This window comes from Neodiprion virginianus, chromosome 7 (assembly GCF_021901495.1).
Source record: "Neodiprion virginianus isolate iyNeoVirg1 chromosome 7, iyNeoVirg1.1, whole genome shotgun sequence".
Classification (NCBI taxonomy): Eukaryota; Metazoa; Arthropoda; class Insecta; order Hymenoptera; family Diprionidae; genus Neodiprion; species Neodiprion virginianus.
In genome coordinates, this window is record NC_060883.1 from 3,541,792 (window position 1) to 3,560,759 (window position 18,968).

At 38.0% G+C, this 18,968-nt stretch overlaps 1 protein-coding gene across 1 annotated transcript in view; it reads right to left on the reverse strand.

The window, feature by feature from the left end:
• LOC124308856 (synaptogenesis protein syg-2-like) overlaps positions 1 to 18,968 on the reverse strand; it is a 223,779-nt gene that overhangs the window by 22,625 nt on the left and 182,186 nt on the right. Inside the window, exons 7-9 of the mRNA XM_046772009.1 lie at positions 11,935 to 12,045; positions 6,206 to 6,415; positions 1,409 to 1,563 (exon numbers count right to left, since the gene is read on the reverse strand). Of these exons, the coding sequence (XP_046627965.1) occupies positions 1,409 to 1,563; positions 6,206 to 6,415; positions 11,935 to 12,045 (476 nt within the window). The remainder of the gene's footprint in view (positions 1 to 1,408; positions 1,564 to 6,205; positions 6,416 to 11,934; positions 12,046 to 18,968) is intronic.

Genomic DNA, 18,968 nt, shown 5'->3' on the forward strand with positions numbered 1-18,968 from the left:
ACTTCTGTATAAGAGCAATAAAAATACAGAAGTCTTGCGGGAGCAACTTGAGTGAAAGTGGTTGTTAGCAAAGAATATATCCCGAGCTTGCAGCATATTTCAAAGCAATATCAGCAATGAAGACGTTTTCGTTACCGACGGAGCGATCGGTTCCCGAGGATTAAAAGTATATCTTTATTGACTCGCAGCTCGTGCGAGCAGGCAGCCTAGACTTTATGTGTTATACCTATAGACCTGCAGGACCAAACAGGACAATCATTCTCTCGCACGCCAAAAGATTTATTGCTCGGCGCCATCCACCGCCGCCGCTTTCACGTTACTCGCCTCGCTATTATTTTGCTCGCTTCTTACTCCTAGCGAATCCCGCAACAGCAGCACTTTACCTTACAGACGTTCCCGGTTCCCTCTCCCTCCCTCCTCTTCTTCCCTTCCGTGTCTGGATACCACCTTCCACGATTCGCCCCGTAAGCTCGACCGATTACCCACTTATGCATCGCTCGATTGTCTACAGGACGTTCTAAAATACATCGGTAGCAGGATATTTGCTACAAAAAATTTTCTAACCGCTAACGTTTCGTGATTTTCTACCTTTACGAATAAGCAGAATTGTCTAGATGAGCTTTTTAACAACAGGGACAAAAAAAAATCGTAGTTTTTCAAAAACTGATCAATCCAGCGGTGATAGTATTCGATTTTGAAACGATCTCGTCATTCCGAAAAATCCAGCTATACTCCAACATTTATTTCAGCATATTTCAGCGCTATTCACTCCGATTTTTCAGCACCGTAAAGCCGATTTTGATGAAATTCAGTATTCAGGGGTTTTTTCGAATGCTCTTTTTGAATCAGGTATCGAAGTTTTAGTATACCGAATCATCCTTTAAAAAATGGCGGTTTGACCGATAAAAAATAACCCAAACCTTACATGACACGTACACAAATATTCCTGTACCTGAGCATTTTTTGAGTCGCTGGATCAGATTTTATAGATTAGAATTCCGAATCAACCTCATGTCTGTAAACTTTTTCGAAGAGTTTTAGGCCTTCAATAAATCGAAAAAAAAATCAGGGTATCTCCTCAAAGTGTCTATTACATTATTCAAAAGTTGGAAGACTCGAAAATTGCAAAATATTGCTCATAAAAATTGATATTCAGAAATCGATTGTTCCCTGAAAGACTCAGTCTACAGACAGAGGGTTAATTCTTTGAACCTTCAAAAAGTCTTCACAAAATAATTGCAATTCTAGCTTGAAGGTAACCTGCCACAGTGAATGAGTCTGAATAATTCATTCCATCCCATACTTCTGATTCTCGATTGGTGAAGTGTCTCAAATTTGCAAAAATTTTAACGATATGTTGAGAATTTGCTTCACTGTTAGTTCATAATTTTGACCAATCGTGTCTTACCGTATCCGAGTAGTTGTCCAAGCTCTTGCCGTTCAGGTACCAAGTGATTTTAGCCGGTGGTCTTGATCCGTATGTCATGCAGTTTATGCTGTACTTTTTTTCAGCACTGAGGGGCGCCAAATCGCTGACGAGCAACTGAACACTCATTGGCCTCACTGCAAACAAAATATTTGGAGTGAACGTGGGGCAGAAATTTTTTTCACATGGAATAAAAGAATAATTAATAAGCCTCATACTGCAAGATTGAAGAATCTCTCCGCTGATTATTTTATTATATATTATTATTATCTACTGAGCAGTGAAACAAAATTGCTTGTAAATTTCTAAAAATTCCGCTGTGAAAGTGATGCAAAAGATTTGGAATATTGTTATTCTCAGATTACATCAGACAGTAATTTGAAATAAAGTGAGACATAAATTTCACACCTTTCGACGATAACAAGCGGATTTGAAATTTTTTCTTCCCACTGAAATTCTTAAGGATTCTAATAAACGGTTTCGTTTCCAGAGATTCTTGATAAGAAGATATTTCTTCTCGTTTGTAAGAAGTTTCGGTAAGGGCAGTTCAACGGCTTCCAGCTTAAGGACTGACGCGTCGCGTTGTAACGACCGAAAATCAACAAGTAACGCTCGTTTATCACGACCCCGCTTTCCAGTAGCTCCGCATCTGATTACCTTGATAATTCCTCTCCAAAAATGTTTAGATAAATTCGAGAACTCTATGATAGATGATACAGATGAAAAATAATTCGCGAAAGAGTAGGAAACTCCGGTTTTTCAAATTTGAACAAACCATTCACAAAAGTCAATACTGGAGCTCGTTGGAAAAACACTTATTAATTTATTCAATTTTGTATATCTCAGTTTTAAATATGGTATTTAAGTGAAACTTCAAAAATGTCGCAGGAAGCACCACTGACAAAAAAAAAATTTGATTAAAAAAAAAAAAAAAAATGGTGTATCACGAAAAATCCTCGACTTCAACATTTTGGCTAAGCAGGTGAAGGTTGAAAACTGCAATAGAGCTGGTGGCAAGTTTGCGTATTCCGTGAAGCGGCAGAGGAAACGTTGAAGCTCCGTCAGGGTGAGCATCGAAGGGAAAAGAGGGTGCAGGATTCATCTCAGTTAATGAATCGTCCCATTATGAATATATTCATTCGTGCAGCTGCTCACCAAGCTGCCGCCTCAGTGAAACTGCAGTGAGACGAACGATGCGCTACCAACGAACGAACGAACGAACAAACGAACGAAGGAATAAACGGAAAGCAGTCTGCTGTGAGGAAGGACTAAAATTGCCCCGAGAATAAAAAAGGAAACAGTAATTCTCTCTATGAATTTCAAATTTAAGGGAAAAGTTGAACTCCACTTGGCGAAGGAAAATCGCCCGACCCCCTTTCTTATTCTTCTTGCTCCTCAACTCGGGCTCTCTCTTCGCTAACTGCGGCCTATAATACGAACTCAGTAGATATTAAGATTCGAGCACCTCGTTAAGCCGAAGGTCTGATTGTAAGAGCACTTGTCCTTTACTTTTTTCTTTTTTTGCTATCGTCGCGAAGACGGAAATGAGGTTTGATCGGAAACCGAGAATGCAGAACTTCGAAACTCTGGGATTTTTGGAACACCTCATGCAGTTGAAATACTCGAAACGAGTCAACTGAGCTTGAAATAACCCAGACACACTGTAATAAGCTCCGCTGAAATTCATTCGAGGGACTTGAGAAGTTTGGAAAATACTGTGTTGGAATTTAATAGATTTAAAAGTACTTCCAATCACTTCTAAAAGAGGTTCGTGAAGCTGAAAAAACTTATTTAGTAGAGTCGTGATTATTGCGAAGTACGGCACCAGGCTTTGAGATACTTTGAAAAACTTTAGAACAAATCACAAGTTCAATAGACTCTTGTGTGTGACTTTAGAAAAAAAGCTTGAAGGCTTTTGAAGCATCGGTAGAAACTTTACAAGCCCTGAAATCAGTCGAATATAAACTTTGCACTATTCAGAAGAGCTTTCAAATGCTCCATTCATTCAATGTATTTTGATGAGCTTTAGATTACTGCGAAAATCAGTTCACAACACGTTACTTTGATTGGTTTCAAGTGACTTAGAACTTGACTGGAATCATTCTGTACTCAAAAATGCCCAAAAATACTATTTAAACTTTGGAATCTACTTCATAATTAATACCTGCCAAATCCGGAAGTTGTTATTCAAGTTTTGTATTTTCAAAACGTAGTCTATCGGATAAAATTGAAGTTCACCAAATGCAAGTATGAAAAATCGGCAATAGGGTTACTTTGAAATTCTGAAAGAATATGCATAAAGCAAAGGCTAAAATTACCTTTCCCTCTGTTTTCATTTCACATACAATGTCAATAGCCGTTAATCACCGGAATAATAAACGCGATGAACAAGGTGTGCCGATTCTCATCACGAGTATTAAAAAAGCTCCGTCGTTAATTAATACACGCATATTTGAAAACCGCAAGAAGAGCGCGACCCGGTGAAAAATGCAGATTTATTCCGCATATCGGGGTAGCCTCGAGGCCAACGGTTAAGTGCCGAAGCTCCTAGATGAGCCTCGGGGGGGGAGGGAGGGGTCACGTGACGTTCACTCGACAGAGTCTGAGTGGGCTCTCAGCTTTCTGCACTCATCCCACTTCCATCCGCCAAGTTTCCCCCCTTCTCGAAAAGCTCCGCAAAGCCAGGATAGCTGCAAAGAACCAGTCCGCCTTTCACGGCTTGAAAAACTCGCCGGTGACGTCACGCGATCCATTTGCGCATGCGCCGAAGCGAGAGACGCGCGAGTGGTGCCACCGGGTGGAGCGCCAACGAAACGGACCGACGGTTTCCAGGGTTTTTCATGAAATTGAAGGGGAAAAAATCGACTGATTTAAGGGGATCGAAAAGTATCAGAGCTGCTACCGAGTGTCACGTTCTTTGGGTTTCGAGAAATGAACCGCGTCGTAACTCAGTAACCGCGCGAAATCATGGCCGTTGCTCCCTCGTCCGTATAAATCAGGACCACCATGTTACCCAATTTCACTGGCCTGACTCCATTACCAGCCAACTGCCCTCTAATTAGTAAAGCTCCATTAGACACCGGTGCCTGCTTCCTCGTACTTCTTCGCCCCTTTCCTCCACCCTCATTTCCGCCTTCCCACGCAACACCGTTAGCTCTACCTCGTCTCATAATTTTCACCTGCGTCGTTAATTTATTGACATCGTTGTGCCGAAATGCTTTCTACCTTATCGTGATGTTCGCAGTTTTTTTTTTGGTGAGTAATACAAAAACCATAAATCATCGGATGTTTTTAAATAGATACACGAATTAAAAATAGTATTCGTTTCGTAGTGTTTTTGACTTATTATCTGTAAAACAATCCATCGTTGATTGGTTTTCTCCTTGCTCCTTATCATTGTTACACTTAAGCTCAGGTTAATGTTGTTCATGAAATTCATACTGTTTTCAAATTCGTACAATTCGTTCTCTTTAAATGAAAAAAAAAAAAATACCAAGTACCATACTTTACTTCAATTCCAAACTATCTGAATACAAATTTGATCGGAAATGCCATCCTCGAATATCAAATTAAAAATGACTAAATAACGGATACTTTAGAATTGAAATACGTTTATTGAAAGAACAACTCCTCGAGCAGAAAAATCCCTCAACCAATAAATTGGCAAAGCAATTAATACAATCTAATCGAAATACTTTGGAAGTTTCATCGAAACTTTGTAAACTAAATATTTGAACATTAAACCTAAGATTTTTAACGATAAATTGCCGACATAATTCCGAATGATACGGGAAATTCTTTTTGCAGCACTGGTTTAATTCGAATAAATGGCGATTCGAGGCTCGTTGCAAGACACGCGAAGTGTATAGTCGTGGCCTGCAGTTGATTTTTCACCTAGCGAATGGAGGGGCCTTATTTTATCCGTATCTCGGTTGTTCCGTATCCCATTACCTCGACGCTGAGCCGCAAATCCAATCTCAAGTCGATGCTATTCCTTGCTAATGACTTGTATCGGCTTTCCAATTTAGACAGAAATCGATCGTGCGGGTTGTACGATGCCCGATTCTCGCAAAGGTAGGTAAAGGCCGACCACTGCCCGCACTGCTATTCAACTAGCACCCTAATCGATTGGTTATAATACCCGGAGGCTGGCCGGATTGCCCGCGGGCCGTTCTTGACGGCCAACAAATAATGAAATTCCGTCCACTCGACTCTTCGGGGCAAAAAGTGCGAGATGAGAGATGAAAGAAAGAAGGGAAGAAAAAAACTAAGTGTACTCGACTCCTTCTCCTCGGAAAACATCAGCAATAACAATTAAGCTGATGAAATTACAAAAGTCCAGAATTCTAACTCGATTACTATGAAAGAAGACGAAACCAAAGGATGAATCGGAGAGCGAACATTTTTCTCAAGTTATCGTCACAAATTCAATTTCACAACAAGCTACTGATATTACATACCAAAGTTAACGAGAACTTTGTACAATTATTAAATCCTCGGTGGCGATGAGAATTCATGATTTTTGTCAGACATTCTTATTCGAAATGTTTTAAATAATTCAGCAGGATGTGTATATAGACGAAAAGCTAGGATCTTGAACTAAATTTCGTAAAAATCGTTTAATAAACGTAGAACTTGTTGATTCCTGACAAGTTCGGGCAGCCAATACTTTAATTCAATAAACGCTTATTTTATACACTTGAAAGAGCTAGTATTTAGCGATGGAACGCGTTTTAAATATTCGTGAAGACGAATTTTTAAGGTAAAGAAACTACTCACGGTACATCTCGATTCGAACGGACGCTGAAACTGGTTGACTGATGTTGTTGTTCGACGCCTGGCAGGTGAATTCTGCGTGCAAATCTGCCCTGGTCAGCATCGTGACGACCAAAGTATTTCTTCGGGGCCCTGAAGAAGATTCGCTCGCCTCCTCTTCAGAGTCGAGAAGCATTTCGCCTCTCCACCATCTCACAACAGGCTGAGGTCGACCTGAAAGTAAAAATTTTTTCAATTAACAATTATGCACAGGCTGAGGAAACAGTAAAGAATTTTTTTTTCTTAAATTGAACTGATTTAAAAGGTGAATAAAATCCAAACGCGTCCAACGATTTTCAGATTCTTGTTTTTCCTCGATACTAGAAGAATAGACCTTCAATTTTGCGGTTGAATATACAAAAAAAATCTTCTTTCTTTGCTGAAATACACGCTTTGGAAAAACAGGCTTTGGCAAAGTCGCTGATAGAATGATAGAAAATTAATAATTAAGAATGTTCAACTTGAGTCACATCTTGATTTGAAAATTCGTTTTTCAAAAACGTGCATCTCATTGAAGAATTGAGATGTTTTAGATTTTAAAACGTGGAACGAAATTTTATTCTTCTAATTTAAAGCACAAAAAAGTTTTTTAAAATCGATCGACGCGTTTGGATTTTATTCACGTTTTAAATAGATTCGATTTTTTTTTTTTGGTTTGTCCTGTAGATTCTTTGAAAAAGGACTCAAAGCGGATTTGATAAGTTTCAGCAGTATCAGACAACAGATTTTCAAAAACGTTGACATTAATTTTGAAAGGGTTAGAAGGAGTCGAAATGATTTGCGAATTCGAGTTTGCCTAATTATAATATTTTATAATAAAAACGTGATACCTAGTTTGCGTATTGTTATTGAATTTTGTGATAATCTAAGTAATTTCACCGAGAACTAATGTCTGCGTGAATGTTATACAGAGATATTGGTAGAAAAATTTAACGCTAATAACGTGCGCGGGTAAACCTGCAAAACACGGAGTATAGTAACAATAAAAATGGCGATTCATGATTATAAGTGACCAGGTTGAGATTTGTTCACATTGCACGATGCAACGAGCATATTGTGTATGCAAAAAGCTGCAAGGAAGGAGTCGAAAGGGGTTAGAGTAGGTCAGGCAGCAGTAGTCGAGACCACTTAAGTACGCGAAGCCCGTAATTTTCGAGCAGGCTAAAGAGGCCTCGCTGCGCGGAATTAAAGCCTCGAGATTATACCTGGTGAGTATTAACGACACGCGACAATCAGGACTAATTACACACAGCCACACAACATACCGAAGTGAGAAAACGATAATCAAACTCGTTAGAGCGATCCTGTGTTCGTAAAAAGCCAGCTGATTTTGAGTATGATTGATTCAGTGATAAGGAAGTAGGGAGTGAAGGTGAAAGGTGGGTCGAAATTCCGAAGAAAATATAGTTGCTAAAAAAAATTCTCGATAGAATTATTCATCGATTTGGAAAGGCTGAAACATAATTGTTGAAAAGTTTTTTCATAATTTGTACTTCGTGTTACTCGTGTATAAAATAGATACTTAGTAAATAAGACACTGATAATAATTAAAATCGATCATAAGAAAATACAAACGAGTTTGAAAAATAATCTATTACACCCGATTAAACGGGGGAAAAAAAATAATCGATTCCATCGAAAATCGATTATTAATTGACATTCTTATCTGATAATCTAGAAAATTCCATTATAGGTACTTAAATAGAAAGCTCCGACAAATATGCAGATAAAAATGTTGGAAAAAGATCGACGAACGCGTAAAAACAAGAGAAAAAAGCCATAAAAACCAGAAAAAAAATAAATTAAAATAGCATAAAAAGAAAAACAGCAACCAAATAAGCGAACGAATAGACATACACAAAATGAAGAAAATCCACGTTGCATTAAAGGCATGCCTGGGATGCAACGGGCAATGAATATTGATGCCTTGGCAGCACTCGGTACGTGGTAGCGAAGCTGGAGGACCGTAGGAATTGGAATGGCTGATGGTGTGGGTGAGGGGAAGGATGGGAGAAGGTACCTTGCCGAGATTAAGTTGTTTACTTTAAATACATTTTAACGCCGTGAAATAACAAGCGTTGCATCGTGATCATTTTCCCCTCCCTCTCCCTGCTCCGTCCCCCTGAACCGGATATATACGCGGAGCTTTACCCTGCACTGTAGGAATCGGAAGCCCGAGCTTGCGAGGAACGAAACCGTGTTTTCGCACCGACTGTAATGCCTTTTTATTAACAGCTGTTTATATCCTAATGGAGAATCTGTATCTCCGTCCTGCAACATTAGTTTTGTGGCTTTTTTACACCACGACTGCATATACCCGTTATGAGCTAAAGAGAAAGAGACGCAGAGAATAATAGAAAACAAACCCGATTAAGCAGGGTATTAAATTAATGTAAAAGATAATGCTTTTATATTTAATTCAGTGTTGGAAGTATCTAAGTAAATTCAGATTCAAGAGTAAAACTGTACAAATGAAAATGTTGGATATTAGTTGTTAGGGGGTTTTTTTTTTTCTCGTAATCCGAGAATTTTCTTGCTCTGAATTATTATAAAATTACAGTGATTTTTTTTTCAATCAAGTGTGTGAACGTCTGAATTTACCACTTTAGCGTTTAAACGACCTACGAAATCGACTCAATATCAATTTTGCAGAAATGAAAAAAGAGATGAAAAGGTAGTCGTGAAATAAGTGAAAATTCATGAATGGTTCAACCAGAGTTTATGGAATAGACAGGTTTATCATACAGCCATGATTCGCGACTAAAACGATTCAATAAAAGAGTTTACAGCTTGCATTCAAGCGGTTGAAAAGATGCGAAAAAATATTCCATGAAAAAAAAGAGGCAGTGAATTTATATGTAAAAAAAAATTTTGAAGAGAAGTATGAAAAAAAAACAGCACATTGAAATTGAGGTGTAAAAATGACTGCCTGTATTCCAGAACGGTGAGTTGTGTTTACGATAAAGTGAGAATGTTTGCTTGGATTGAAAAAACTGGCTGGAACATAACGCTTTGGAAAGTTAAGCACGTGTACCTGAAGGCTGGTGCTATTATAGTTATGAGCTTGAAGAGCTGGTGATAAAGTTCTGGCGGATAAGAAGAAAAATCGTGATCCAAACGCGCGTCGAGTTTGCGCGGTTTATGGGAGGAAACGGCTAGAAGGAAGAGAAGTCAAACAAAATTGGCTGCACGCAACAAGCGCGGCGATACTACGCCGGTAATCTGTAACGAAGAAACTGCGACCATGTTCTTCAACGCATAAAAGGGGTTAGCCGGTGTACATGTGGGAACCGGAAAGCGGAGAGAAGGCTGTTGACTTTGCGTTTCCAGCGTCGGTCACAAGGTCTCTCTCTATTCGCTGTTTGAGTTTTCCTCACTTTCGAACTATCCGCGCCAACCTTCCGCGGCACGAACGTAGACTAGGTACGTTATCAAATAAACTAGGCATCGCATATTGGAAGTACGAACTGTTACTCAAGTTTCAAACGAGACTCAGTTGCGGTTCTTGAAACTGTAATGCACACACGGTGATATTAGTTACGTAATCCCGTGAACAAACATTCCCTGCTTAACCTTAAATTAGATTTCAAACTTTTCAAATTGTTTTCCCATATTTCAGAACCTTCGGCGCGATATCTCGAGAACGTTTCAACGGATTGAGATGAAATTTGAACCGTAAACTCCTCACGTTAATGCTGTCAATCTTAAGCTACAGAATTTGTTCATTTGTCACACTGATCGAGTCGTTCATCTCGCGCTCAATACCGCGCCATATTGAAAACAGAATTTCTTCGCAGAGGACGTTCTGTACCGCAATGAAATTGATACGTGGAAGCAATTAGACAGGTTTTCAGTAAATTTCTGATCCAGTCACTGTAATGGGATGAAAATAACTAAAAACAAAAGGAGGTACGCGGGGATGAAAAGCTCCGGAGCTTTTTTAACTCCATAATCACTGAAATTACAGGACGTATATTATTACCCTCTCTGCCTGCATGTCCAGAAAATTTCTTTATTTGCATCGTTAGTAACACAATGTATTCATACATCTATTGTTGCTCGTTCCACCTGCAGTCGGTTGCTTTAATGAACGTGAGCTTTACTCCACGCCCCTACCGACATTTTTTTTCCCCCTTCATTCTCTCTTTTTCGATCAGAAAAGAAAGGGGAATCGGAGAATCCGACGTGAAAGAGGACGTGAACCCGTTTCCTTTTACCTTCTCGCTAATTAACGCGTGGCAAAGAAAAAAAAAAAAGAAAGGGAGGAAGAAAGAAAAGAAAGGAAAAAAAGAAACCGTATATATACATATACATGTATATACCTTGACCAATTTTGCGATGATTTTTTCCAGGATTCGATCCGTTATACCGTCGAATCCTCCGATCCTATCACCTCTTGCGGTCACTGGATAGAAGGGCGATTCGCAAAACTGAAATTACTTTATCGAGGGCTCGTTAATCATCCCCCATTGAAACGACCGTGTCCATGTCCTTTCATCTTGCGTAACACGGCAGCAGACCGTTACGCGAGAGATTATATAGTCCTGTAGGATCGAATCGTATATCTTTTTCGAATTTCGATTAAAATCAAAAAGGGAATAATAATTAAAAAATTTCGCTCTTGAGTGCATCTCGGATGAAAATGTATACATAGATATTCCGTAAAGTCAATTATCTTTGCACGATTGAGGATCAAATTGCTATTTCCTGCTTTGATCAAGCGCAGAGAAATGATTCTACGATACATTTTATGGTAGGTATATCAGGGATGTGAGTTTATTTCATAAGAGATATTAAAGGAAACGGAAGGAAATGCAATAACAAATTACCGCTTCCTGTAATTTCTTCTTAATAATCGCATCAACAATTTAACGCAATTCACCTGCAGCTGCTACTGGAAATGCTTCTGTTTACGGTACACGTAGAACTTTCATAAGCAACTTCTTTGCTTGTTTGCTGTTGAAATATTTATCGCAGCGCGTTACACGACCTAGCAAACAGCCACCGTGTGTATATCGCCTCCAATTGTTATCAATATTTCCTCTGCGATATCAGGTATGCTCACATGTTTGTGTTACTCAAACAAGACTAACGCTACCGTTATTCCGATAAACTAAACTTCTACAATTCTGATTCGAATCATATGATTTTTGCACGGTTTGTCTGCCGTCGGATTACCTTATCAACTGCAACCCGGAGCAGAAAATTATTCGCATGAAAAAAGACGCCAGGTATTTGACACGACGATTTCTATACCCCGAAATTATATTTTTAATATAATTTCACTTCTATAATTATATAATTTCTATACACGTTAATTTTCAGTCGACTTGACGCCTCGGCGATGAAAAATTTTATAACTTACCAAGACAGGTTTGAAAAAAAAAAAAAAAACAGTTTTTTAATAAAGGCGAAAACGTTTTTCATTCTTCGATAAGCTTACGAATCGCCTATTTTCAGGGGTGCTCCCGCAGATCGACTACAGCAGCTTTAAAAATCATCATTTTAACGGATAAAAAATATCAGAACATAGTTCAATGTTACTCAAATATGCGCATAAATTTTTTTTATCAATAAATTGAAACGTCTCTTCGTGAAAAATTCCTAAAAAATCGCTTTTTTTGGCCTCTAAACCTCTTACAACCCCTTAAAGGTAACGATTTTTTAACAGGTAGGTACTGGCGAAAACTCACCTCCGAAGACAACGCAAGTGAGCCGCATGAGTCCACCTTCAACGTAGGGACCAGCGACCGTAGGAACCGTCCTCTCGTTGTCATCAAGGATGTTGGGCTTGTGCGGCGGCACTAAGAGAACAAACAGAAATCAGGTGGAGTGGTTAGTTTTCGGGGTAACGACGGGAGGCGAGACACGCATTTCTGCGTGCAAGCTCTTCTCGCTTCGTCTCTGATTCCCTTCCACCGACGGGCGAGGTAAAAGCTCGTAACGGTAATTTATAGTGGCAAGTTCCAACAGCGTTCTTCACTCATGCGGAAAGTTTCAAAATATGACCGTCTGTTATTATGAAACCAGATTTTTGATACAATTTAAGAGGGGAATTGAACAAAGACTGTAATAAGTGGGATTTTTTCAACAGAAACAAGTCGGAAAAAATGTTTGTTTTTTATTTTTTGTTTTTTTTTTTTTTTTTTTTGCGACACTTCATCCCAGTGAATAGGGTCTGTCGGTTTGTTTCACAAACTTTTGCGACGATCTCAAAAACGACTCAGTGAAAAGTTTGAAAGCGACAAGACTTGGCAAACGAATGAAAGAGTTACGAAAGGAAGATTAGAAATTTTTTTCTTTTTCTTATTGGGAATCGCAAGTGATTAGCAATTGTTATTTTTTTTTTGAATATTTCTATACTAGAACTTTACTCTTGGGAACTTTGCACTATCCTAACTTTGAGCCGTCGGGCTTCCGACCATTCGAAACTTTATTGTTTCTCTAAAGTTTGATTTCCTTGCTTCAAGTTTCGCGAGTAAATAATTCAGAATTAGGCGCTTTCGGAACTTTCAAATCCGGAACTTCAACTCCGCCCAAAATTTTCGTAAATAGGTATTTATATTAGCTCCGTTGTAAGGCTTGCGATAATTATAATATACAGGCTTATAACTCGACCGGAGAAAGATTGATCTGACACGTAGTTGTTCCGGGCGAGCGAATCGTCGGGCAGTCAAATAAATAAGATTTTAAATCGTCGGAAGGCGACCCGCTGAGCGAACTCTGACAACATGTTTCAACCCGGTAACCCTACCGATCATACCTTGTTCCCCGAGGAGTTCGCGTGACGGTTTATTCGGTATCAGATCGAGTCGCGTCGCTGCCGCGCTGTTTCGCTCAGTTTTGAACACGTTAGCCTGCGGCAGGCCGCAAGGCTGCCTTTGCAAGCTTGTTCGAGATTCAAAATGACGTGTATACCAATTAATTAAACGCCATCCTTCAACGCCAGCTGCCCTCGCATATAAGAGCGAAACCTGCACTGCGGCTCGACGGGGTTAGAATCGAGAGAACAAGTCGTTCTTCTTTTCTACAGAGATTTCACGATGTTGATAAAATTTTAGGATACTTTTTGGGCTATCGTTGAGTTCCAAATTCGAAAGGTTCCGGAAGCGTCTAATTCCGAATTATTTGGTGGGGGAATTTGAAGTAAGGAAATCAAACCTCGGAGAAACTGCAAAGTTTCGAATATGTAGTTGGAAACCCGACGGTTCAAAGTTCCAAAATACAAGATTCCAAAAATTCAAGTTACGATAGAGGAAATTTCCGAAAAATAAAGTTTCGATAGACTCGAATTTCGAAAAAATTAAAATATTCTCACATGGCGTGGTTTACTCAACGGAGTGGGTGTCAAGAATTAGAGAAAACTGAAATATGAATATCTGGATAAAAAATTATTACAAAGAATATACTTGTATTACAAAAATTTGAGAGAATTAATTTTTATTTTTCATTTTCATTTACGTCTCTCTCTCTGACTTTGTTTTCTCTATTCTCTTATTGAGAAGTGTATATAAATTCTAATTCTTAATCGTGCAGAGTGCGATTATTATGAAATTTCAGTACACGTAGAATCTATAAGAATATTTAAAAAATCGTTTTAAAAAATCCTGTATCTTAGATCAGAGATGAATTCATAGAACTAAAATCTCTAGTTGACGGAATATTTGTCGCATTGGACGAAAAAAATGATGTTTGGGTCCTAAAAAAATATGGTCAATCTACTTGAAAGTATTTGTCCCTGTAAATAAATCTATGAACACGAAAAGGGATGAGAGAAATTCAAAATACATTTTAACGATCGTTGTTACAACTATAATATATCCAGGTACAGAAAAAGAAATTAACCTAAACATTTGCCTGACATGAAACTTGAAGAAACGGTTTACATAATTATGAATAAAATCGAAACTCTTAATTCGATCTGCAGAAAAGTCGCGAAGGACGAATACAGACTGATTTAATTTGGTTTCTCGCTCTCCTGCGATTTCGAGTTACAACGGATTTAATTTATACATTTATTACATATATATAAATATATATATATGTAGTACATTAAAAATGATTAAGAGTAGAGGACCGTTCGTTGGAGAAAACGAGTTCCAGGATCGTAAATGCGGGTAGAAATTCAAGGGAGAATTTGCGTCCTCGATAAACGGCGTCCGCGAATCGGGTGTATTAATTAATCCAAAAGATTTAATTTGACTCGAGAGGAACGGTTGCGGACTTCGGTTTTATCTCCCCCTTTCTCTCTCTCTCTCTCTCTCTCTCTTCTCGAACGGCCACTCGAAAATTTGAATAATTCGGTACTCGGAAAGGCCGCGGTCGCCCGTTGCTGACGTGAATTTTTATTCGAAGGAAAATTGAATTCGACGCAGCTCTCGTCCGGGTTCGAAAGGCAAAAGGTTGAACAAATTTTTTTCCACCCCTTTTATTTCTCTCTATGTTTTCTTTTTTTCTTTTTTTTTAATTTTTTTTTAACTTCGCACACTTTTCGACTTTCATCTCTTCGCGGAGTTCTTTTTTGTTATTTCGAGGTTTTATTTCGTCTTCGATTACATTTTTCCCTTTTCTCAAAGCGTTTCCCACTTCGCGATCCTGGTTATTAGAAACTGCCGATTGACGTGAGATTTTTTTGATTCAACATGGAACGCGGTTCGTGTAATTCTACGTGTAACGATTTTTTTAAGGATAAGTTTTGATCGTTTCGTTAATTTTCAAAGCAATTTTGATTTTCAACTTTAACGAATATTCTAGCAGCACAATAAGGCGAAAACTTCAAGAACTAAGAGAAATACGATGCTGACGAAATGTCTCCACGAGATCAAAATTTCTTACGCTATCATCAAAAAACTCTTGTTTCTTCTTCAATAATAATTGCCAATCTTTTTTACATCTCATAAACTTTGGTGAAATATGAAAAGTATTGGTTTCGGTAGAAAATGAATTTTTTTTTTCCATTTTGAAGAAACTTCAAGTTTTCGAACCTCTAGAGTCCCAAAAACGCGATAATTTCGAAAACAGCTGTATGAAAAAATCTAAAACTTACAATACTTTACAACGAAATGATGGGCATGAAAAATTTCCATGTCCCGTTTAATGTGAACTTCCGGTTCTGCAGGAAATATCATCATCTTTCAATGTTCTACCGATACCCATATATTTTTTTTTGAACAAAGGGTTGTTTTTCTCCGCTTATACATTTATTATTGAAAAAAAAAAAACGCATGAACGTTTGGTTCTTCAGAAATTTTTTCCTCCTCATTTTTCTTTCTTAAAACTTTTTTTATCTGGGTGCCAAAGTCCTATCGGTTTCAGATTATCAAACCGTTTTTCCGTCCTGTTTCAGTCGTTCCCTTTGAATTACGAAATGGTTAATTTCGCACTTTTGATATCAACAATTATTACGTTATTTCCGCGTTTCGCAGCTATAAGTTGACCCTGACCCCTGCGTTCGAAATATTTTAACGTGAGACACGCCAGAGTTGAATTTGGGCAATTTTATTGCCTCTTTAGCGGAGGAGAGTTGAGCGGCTGTCTCCGTGCAGCACGAATGCCTGACCATTTGTGATGATAGGTATGTAAGCGTGGCATGTACGACACATCGGTGTGCGTGTATGTGTATACAATATATGATAGTTTCGCTGCGTGAGCGATCCGCGTAATGTTAAGCCATTGGCAAAACATCGTGCGTGTGTTTTTTCCCTAAATATAATAGTTGGTCAGAAGCTGCAGGTGAAATACCGTGTATTTTTTTTTCTATGTGCGTAATTATCCGAGGTCAGATATACGAATTTGTAACGTACCATATTTATATTTATATACATGTATATATACCAAACACATGAGTTTGTATCCAACTGTAATTCGGCCGCAAGGGAGAAACGTCTGATAATTTTTTTACACGCAGGCTATTTAATCGAAGGTCGTCATTCTACATTTATGGAATATATGGGACATTCCGTAACAATGAGTTCACTTTTTTTTTTTCATTTTTTACAGTAACTAGAAGAACTGACTAAAACAGGTATTGTTAAAAAAAAAAAAACGATTCTGCAGACAAGCCTTTCAACCTCACACTGTACGTATGAATTTCTTTCTGCAATTTCACGTTGTTTTCTTTAATTTCAGCGTTCAATATTTGTCGCCATATCCAGCCAGAAAAAAAAAAAATAAATAAAAATATCCCAGTTTTTTCATCTAGGATTGTCGTCTCAGTGATTATTACCGGTTGGAAATTTCGCCCGCGTCGCAGAGCTGATTTGCAATTAGTTTACTGGCTTGATATACCCGCCAAGCTTGAAGCTTATCGCCGCCGTCTTTAGCCTTCCAGAGGAACGGTCCGGAATTCAGACATCTAGATGCAAAGACACAACGTAGAGTATACATATACTATAAACGCGGATTACGGTCAAGTCGCTAACGAAGGAGCGGGCTTCATTAAATGCCGGGCGTCACCCGACGTGCTTCCAGAGAATTATAAGGGTTCAATATTACGCGAGAGTCGGTAATTCGGGCCCTTCGCTCGATGTAAATAATTTACTAACGCCGCGATCAAAACACTATTCAAATTCTACTAAAATTAGTTTAATAGAAAGAAGAATTCCGGATACGGATTCCTACATTAACGGCACTCAGCCAAGACGCAAACCCTTTTACAGAACGTTCGAAGGTGGGGGATTTCACAACTCTGGTTGACTTTATCGATAATGTCGATCAACCGAATGACCCAATGATCGATAAAATCAACCAGACTAGTGATATCACCTATCCTCGAATGTTGAAGAAAAAGCTTTGTGTCTTGGCTGGTGTTGGTAATGTAAGAATCTGTATTCAGAATTCTTCTTGCCATCCCGCGATGAAATTTTTTGTATCACCGCTCGAGTTGTGCGTAGCAATGAAGGGTTTTAAAAAATTATTAAATAAGTAATTTCAACTGAATAAAATTTTAAGATAACCGTACGTTTCCCTGTAATCTAGAATTCATTCGATTTCTTATTTTATTTCGTAATTTTCATCCCCGAAAATTTTTCTACCGATACAAAGTAAGTGAAAATTATTCAAACTCTATCAGAGTTCATTGCTGAAAACTGTCTTTGAAGTTTATCTACATTTCATTTCGAATGTGAACATTATAATCGGTCATTTAATTTTGTAAACAAACCAAAATCAAGTATCCCGCAATTATACATTATTCTGAAATAATCCATTCATCTGAAAGATCGTCGATGACAATTTTAATTAAAACCAAGAATAAAGTGCTGATAAATTGCAATATCATTGAGAGAGAAAATTATGAAAAAAAGGAAAGCACAAAATAATACATGTGAAGTTAGTTCAACTGTCGACACATGCAGACAGGCAGGCACGGATTTTCCATGAATGGAATAGGATAAGCAAATACGATTAAATGTGTCAGCGGTATTTGACTCAGGCTAATATTCGCCCTGGTGGTCCATAACGCATTTTGACAGCTGCGTCGATAGACGGACATATTGTATCGGACGATCTCTGAGACTGAAAATCTCCCTTTCGTAACTGTCCTTGACTTTATGGAAAAGAGTAAACGAATTCAATAAAAATCTGTAAAGCGATTTGCGAATGATTGCAAAGTTCTTGCAGATGATTTGGATATATTAGATATTATTATTTTAGATATTATTGGATAAGTCTTGCAACATGAGACAGAACAATAATTTGGAATAACACTTTTATTGAGGAAATAAGTTTTTTCCCTTTGTCGTTTTTGCAAAACGATTACCATATGTGATTACATTTATTTAATATTACATGAAATTATACATTAAATATTTTACTAATTTACGGAGATTCAAATCTCCGTAGAAAATCATACAAAGCACAATATTATGTGTAAAGGGAAGATTTTCTTCACAGTAACACAGATTCGATGATCAGAAAAATATCTTTGATTTAATATTCGAAAAGTTCGTATCATTTTCTTCCCTTTCTTCATAATCTCATCGTTTCGAAAAAATTTCTCTAACAAATATTTACAATCATTTGCAATATGCAACGAATTATAGGACATTTCTTACTCTGTTCTATCTTTCTTTAAAATAAGAACAGAAAAGCCGAGAAAAAATAAAACACAAAGACCAAAATCCATATAACGCTTTTCATGCCTGACTTTTACTATACGTAACCTGATATTCACATCGTGTAAAATTTCCGCGTTATAACGGCAGCGCTTTTTACGATGAAAAGAGAGCCGGTTCGCTCGAAGCCTGAGGCCAGAAAATGCCTGAAGCGCAAAGCTTTCAGCAATCTTTTAAGTGCGTTTAAAGCTCACGGTTTGATTGATCCGCAAAATGTGTTAAGAGCTGAAACAAGTTAGGCGCGGCTACGGATATCGGTTTGTGCAATTTCTAGATGCACCAACGGGTATGAAATTTTGCTGGGTAATTTATTAATAAGCGGAGTAACCTGAGATTTTTAAAATTTGGATTAGTGCCACGTTTTTCAAAGTCAAACAACAACGAGGTCAAATGCATCAAAAATCTTCTCAAATTGATTGTTGATCGTTGATTGAACCTTTTCAGCTTAAATTTTCGCGGTAAAATCTGTACTTGACTTTCAATTTGTATAAGTCGTCAAATTTCAAATAAACAATGTAGCTCGTTTTGTGTGCAAATGAATTTAAAATAAATCACCAATAGGCATTAAGGCATAAGTTTTGATTTGAAACAAATGAATGTTCGTTAGTCCGTTA